We start from the raw sequence: 4617 nt of genomic DNA on the forward strand, positions 1-4617 counted from the left end.
CGTCAGGAAGAAATTCTACCGAACGACGGCCTAAAAACCCATTAGTTTCAAGGAATGGCCTCGAAAGTCTATCTCTTTTGATAAAACTTATTACAGTTTCACTCGGATCAGGACTTTAGCAAGTCGCTAATCAAAGACGCAAAACTGCAGTCTTCCAGAGCACCAGTTTACTTTTACGAGTTTACCTATCATGGAGCCATGGGCGACTTTCCGCAAGAACTAATGGGTAGAGTTTGGGAAGAATAAAAGTGTGGCAATTACTTACCAATATCCTTAGGGGCCGGCAATGTGAGTCACGGCGAAGACCAAAACTACATCTTCAACAGGGTGATGTGGTACAGCCAATTGAATAACGCTGATCTAAGCCAATTCAGCGAGCAGGACCAAACAGTCCACTACCGATACTTGAAGCTGCTGGTAAACTTCGCCACTTATCTGTAAGCATTTTCACTTGCATTAAAACGTAATTGAATAGAACGAAATTTCAGGGACCCCACACCTGAGGATGACGATTTGTTACAAAACATCCATTGGCCAGTGGTTCAAGCTGATAATTTCCAGTATTTGGAAATAGGAACGAATCTGTCGGTCGGGAAGAACCCTAAAGGCGACAGGCAGCTGTTTTGGGAGCACATTTTCACTACTTACGGTCTGGAGCCTTTCGAAACGTTTTGAGAGCCGAAGTAAAACTTGAAAGCGAAAAATATAACAATTTTATTTGAATTGCGTGATATAAACATTAAGTATATAAATACAATATTAATGTGTGGGAATAATCTAGTCTTAGTCTAGACAGGCAAGATCGATCAGAAAACAATTAGTAACGTACAAAAAGTTTCATAGTTATAAAAAATAGAATAAAATAAATAGGCGCGATAAAATATATATATATATATACACTGAGCGTTAGTAGTAAAACCTAACGATCTTTATAAACAGAAAGAAAAAATCAAAAACAATATACATTTGTACTGTAATTTAATAATCAACTTGTACAGTCACCTAGTATAAATATTATTATAAAAAGCATAAAATAAAATAAAATAATTAGATGCGACTTCCTTTTTCACTATACACCTTATCAGTCAATATTCAACAAGTTACACAATAAAATCAGATTAAGTAGAAAAATGCGACAATTTAATGACAATAAATCACTAATAAAAATCGTACACGCGTAACAACCATATAGTTCAGTTAGTAAAATAGCATCTCTAGTTTACACTCATTTGACTTTGTCGGGACTGTACACGTACAACGAATTGGGGCATAATAAAAACCAGAACCAATAGTGACAAAACAACAATTTCATTATTATATACAAATAAATAATAAAATGCTCGAACATTGTACAGTTAACAATACTGACTAGCTATTTGATAAAGGGAGGAATATCCACTGTACCCTACAAGCCCAATATTTCAAAATTAGCGCAAATTGCAACACACAATGCCTGAATAAAATTCAACAATCCCTTGAAAAGGTATAGCAGCTATTCCTGAATAACTATCAACATTGGCTTCATCTGGATAAAGTGTGGATAATAACTCATCGAAAACAATTAAATATCTCCTCTTGATAATATCTGCAATCGTCTTCGCTTTCCCTTCCTAACAGTAACAACGGGCATATAAAATATCATATATCAATGTTAGCAATATCACCCAAATATATTCACTTTCAGATAACTCTAATTAGATTCGATTTACCGACGACAATTTCCTTACGGAAAAAAGCCGCTATCATTGCTTAGTTTCTTGTTTTTTCCTTCGCCTGCCACCTTCCAGCAGATAAGAGACGTCCACTATTTGCTTAGTGGGCATTTTGCTCAAAAGATTCAATAGGATTTTGTTCAGTCGAGCCTTCTGCTGCGCTGGACTCTGAACGAGTATTACACATAGAATCGATGTTACAGTTAAAAATCAAGACTCACCCTTTGAATAGGAACCGGAGCAGACTGCAGCTGTGCTGCAGCCACTTGGGCTGCGCCCTCGTTTGAAGACAGTTTCTCCTTATCCTTGTCCAACCTTCTTCGTCCAACTCCGCCGTTCTTCAGCAAAGACGCGTCCACATCATGCGGACAATAAGTTCTGGATATTTTCATGCGGGTCTCAAACTGCTCGAACGCGAAGCTTTTGGTGCATATTGGGAACTGTAGAAAACAGCCATGAGCATTAACTGGATACGTTTGGAACCGGGTTAGTTTACCTTGCTTTTGGCTACTTTGCTGAACATTTTAGCGCCCTTGTCCACTCGATACTCGCAAATGTAGACGTGCTCTTCTTGGGCGCCGATGGGCCGCCCTTTGCAGAACGTATTAATGTCCATCACCCAGCAATGCTCCATCACCAGCTCGACTGGAACAGCTTCGTATAATGGCACCCGCATGACTTCGTTGGAAAAGAATCTGCAAAAAACATTCAAATTAGCCCCTGGACGAGAACAGCTCGAGTCATTCAGGACTTACTTGCGGGTAGGTTCATGAAAAGTCTCGTGTGGCCTTAAGTAGTGGTGCCCGTAGGCAAACCTCTTCCCCGAATCTTTGTCCTTCCACAGACGTTCCACCCGAAAAATGTCCAGTTCGGAATAGTCGATTTTGCCGATAGTTTCGTAGGTGTGCTTGCGATCCGAGCCTGGAATCGGTATGTCTCTGAGAACATAGACGGTGTCGCCTTGTCGTAGCTGCAGATCGCCCCGCATCAACGTCATGTAATACCTGCAAAAGCCAGAAATTAACACTGAAAAAAACCGGAAAACAAGCTCATTTACCGGTGACCATGTTCAGTGAAATCGTCCATAGGAATCTCGTAATCGATCGGCCGGGGCACGCAAACCTCACAATGATAGCTAGCCACAGACGCGTCTGCTTTTACACACTCGATGTGCTGCCACACCATGCACCGTTCGCATTGGATCATCAAACCTTCGTCCCGCGGAATTCCGCAAATGCACCGAATGATGTCTTCTTCGTGATCTATTTAGTCAAAAAGGTTAGAAAACCTTTCTCCTACCAAAACAGCGCGCAGACTTACTGGTTTTCTTGCAGTTAACAAAGGCCGGTGGAGGTTTGTTGCCTAAAACACCCTCCAGCTTCGGTAGATTGTTTTGTTTGGTCGCCATATACAGTTTCTTTAGCTTGGCGACTGCAATTCCCACATCGCTGTTGCGGCCATAGAATTTGGCGAATCCTGCAAAACGATGTGTAAAAACTAGCTTGAAATGATCACAGACTTAAACTCACCAGAAAACAACTTGATCATATCCATATCGAAAGCTTCGGGTGTCTTGTAAACCCCAGTAGCCACTTTTTGTTCTATAGTGGACAGATCAATGGGGTCTTGCACCTTCTGGAAGAACTCTGGAAGTTTCCTCTTGGACGGAAGCTGATACAAGTGGCTGCTCAAGCTCTCGTCTTTATCGCCCTTCAGGTCAGCCAGACCCGATAGGATGTTTTTCAGAACCGTGGCCAATTTAATTGTCTTGTTCAATTCCGGATCGTCTTCAGCCTGCGCCACCTTTCGAGTCTTCATGTTCCGCGGTTTCTGAATGGCGTTCAATTGGTTGATGAACGTGCTTGTATCGGTCGGTGTGGCTGTATGAAGCCTTGCGATGGTATTTGAAGTCACACTCAAAGACCGATCTCTTACTTTGCGGACCTGATGAAAATGCGAAACTTAGCAGGTTGATTAGCTCACAAACCGCGCTTACTTTTGTTAAATTCCGTAGCAGGAAGCAGTGATGTTCCAAGATGAAGCACTTCTGCTGATGGCTCATCGGCTTAACTTGGATCTGAGGTACCACTTGAGTTATGGGGGGAACAGTGGTGCTGGTTGCGCTGTTATCTTTTTGGGAGTTGGGTTTCTTTTTTGCCTCGGTCTTGCGCGGGCGGCCCACTCGACCTGGGTTTTTAGGCACCGTTGATTCGGGCAGTTGCTTAATCCTCTGCGTTTTCCCGCCTGGAATGAATTAAGGCCCCATTTGGAACGTGGTCGATGGTATTGGTAAATACGCGACCTACCGATTACTCCTCTGCACTGGGCGCTGCGACACTTGCAAGGCTGGCCTTCGGCAGGATTAAACAGCGAAAAGTTGTAGTCGTAGGACAATTCTTCGAAAGGCTGAATGTTCCGCAATGCAAACAGTGCCATCCTGAATTGCCCGTTTACACTCCACTGCAAAGAAAATGAGCAACTTGTCCAGCAGGGCCCCAAGGATTGTTGCTTACCTTTTGCATCTCGCAGTTCGGCTCGCATGAATGATTAACAAATCGCCCATCTCCGCCCATTCGATGCCCATCAATGACCAACCCACTGTCCAAATGGAGGCAGTAATGGTGGGTATCGTTCACGTAAATGCTATTCATCCGTTCCTTGAATTCCTGATCTGAAACCACTTCGCCAACGTATTCGAGGATGAAGTCCCCTTGATTGATTGGCTCTTTGGTGCGCACACCCCAACCTGCAACAACCCGGACTTTATAATGTAATAATGTATAATATGTATGAAAAGACAGAGTCAAACTTGACCGGGGCAGAGTTTACAAGCAAACACAAAGTTGTGAACGTTTTAACAATGTGAAGTGTTTGGGGAAATATTTTATTGATAGTTGCAAGAAAG

General features: G+C 42.6%; 2 protein-coding genes across 4 annotated transcripts in view; one reads left to right on the forward strand and one right to left on the reverse strand.

Annotated features, from left to right (window-relative positions):
- The window catches only part of LOC109540204 (juvenile hormone esterase), a 3066-nt gene extending 2012 nt beyond the window's left edge, over nt 1-1054 (forward strand). The window contains exons 8-10 of the mRNA XM_019908465.2: nt 97-226; nt 278-437; nt 489-1054. Of these exons, the coding sequence (XP_019764024.2) occupies nt 97-226; nt 278-437; nt 489-675 (477 nt within the window). The 3' untranslated portion in view covers nt 676-1054. The remainder of the gene's footprint in view (nt 1-96; nt 227-277; nt 438-488) is intronic.
- The window catches only part of LOC109540203 (histone-lysine N-methyltransferase ash1), a 17454-nt gene continuing 13536 nt past the window's right edge, over nt 700-4617 (reverse strand). For all 3 annotated transcript variants that reach the window (XM_019908461.2, XM_019908463.2, XM_019908464.2), the window contains 10 exons: nt 4226-4458; nt 4019-4172; nt 3709-3956; nt 3242-3656; nt 3033-3188; nt 2770-2974; nt 2468-2716; nt 2209-2407; nt 1934-2152; nt 700-1880 (listed from right to left, as the gene is read on the reverse strand). In XM_019908461.2, coding sequence (XP_019764020.2) covers nt 1743-1880; nt 1934-2152; nt 2209-2407; nt 2468-2716; nt 2770-2974; nt 3033-3188; nt 3242-3656; nt 3709-3956; nt 4019-4172; nt 4226-4458 — 2216 coding nt within the window. In that variant the 3' untranslated portion in view covers nt 700-1742. The remainder of the gene's footprint in view (nt 1881-1933; nt 2153-2208; nt 2408-2467; nt 2717-2769; nt 2975-3032; nt 3189-3241; nt 3657-3708; nt 3957-4018; nt 4173-4225; nt 4459-4617) is intronic.

Source organism: Dendroctonus ponderosae, unplaced genomic scaffold (assembly GCF_020466585.1).
Source record: "Dendroctonus ponderosae isolate FM_Combo_2020 unplaced genomic scaffold, Dpon_F_20191213v2 Dpon_F_20191213_7, whole genome shotgun sequence".
NCBI lineage: Eukaryota > Metazoa > Arthropoda > Insecta > Coleoptera > Curculionidae > Dendroctonus > Dendroctonus ponderosae.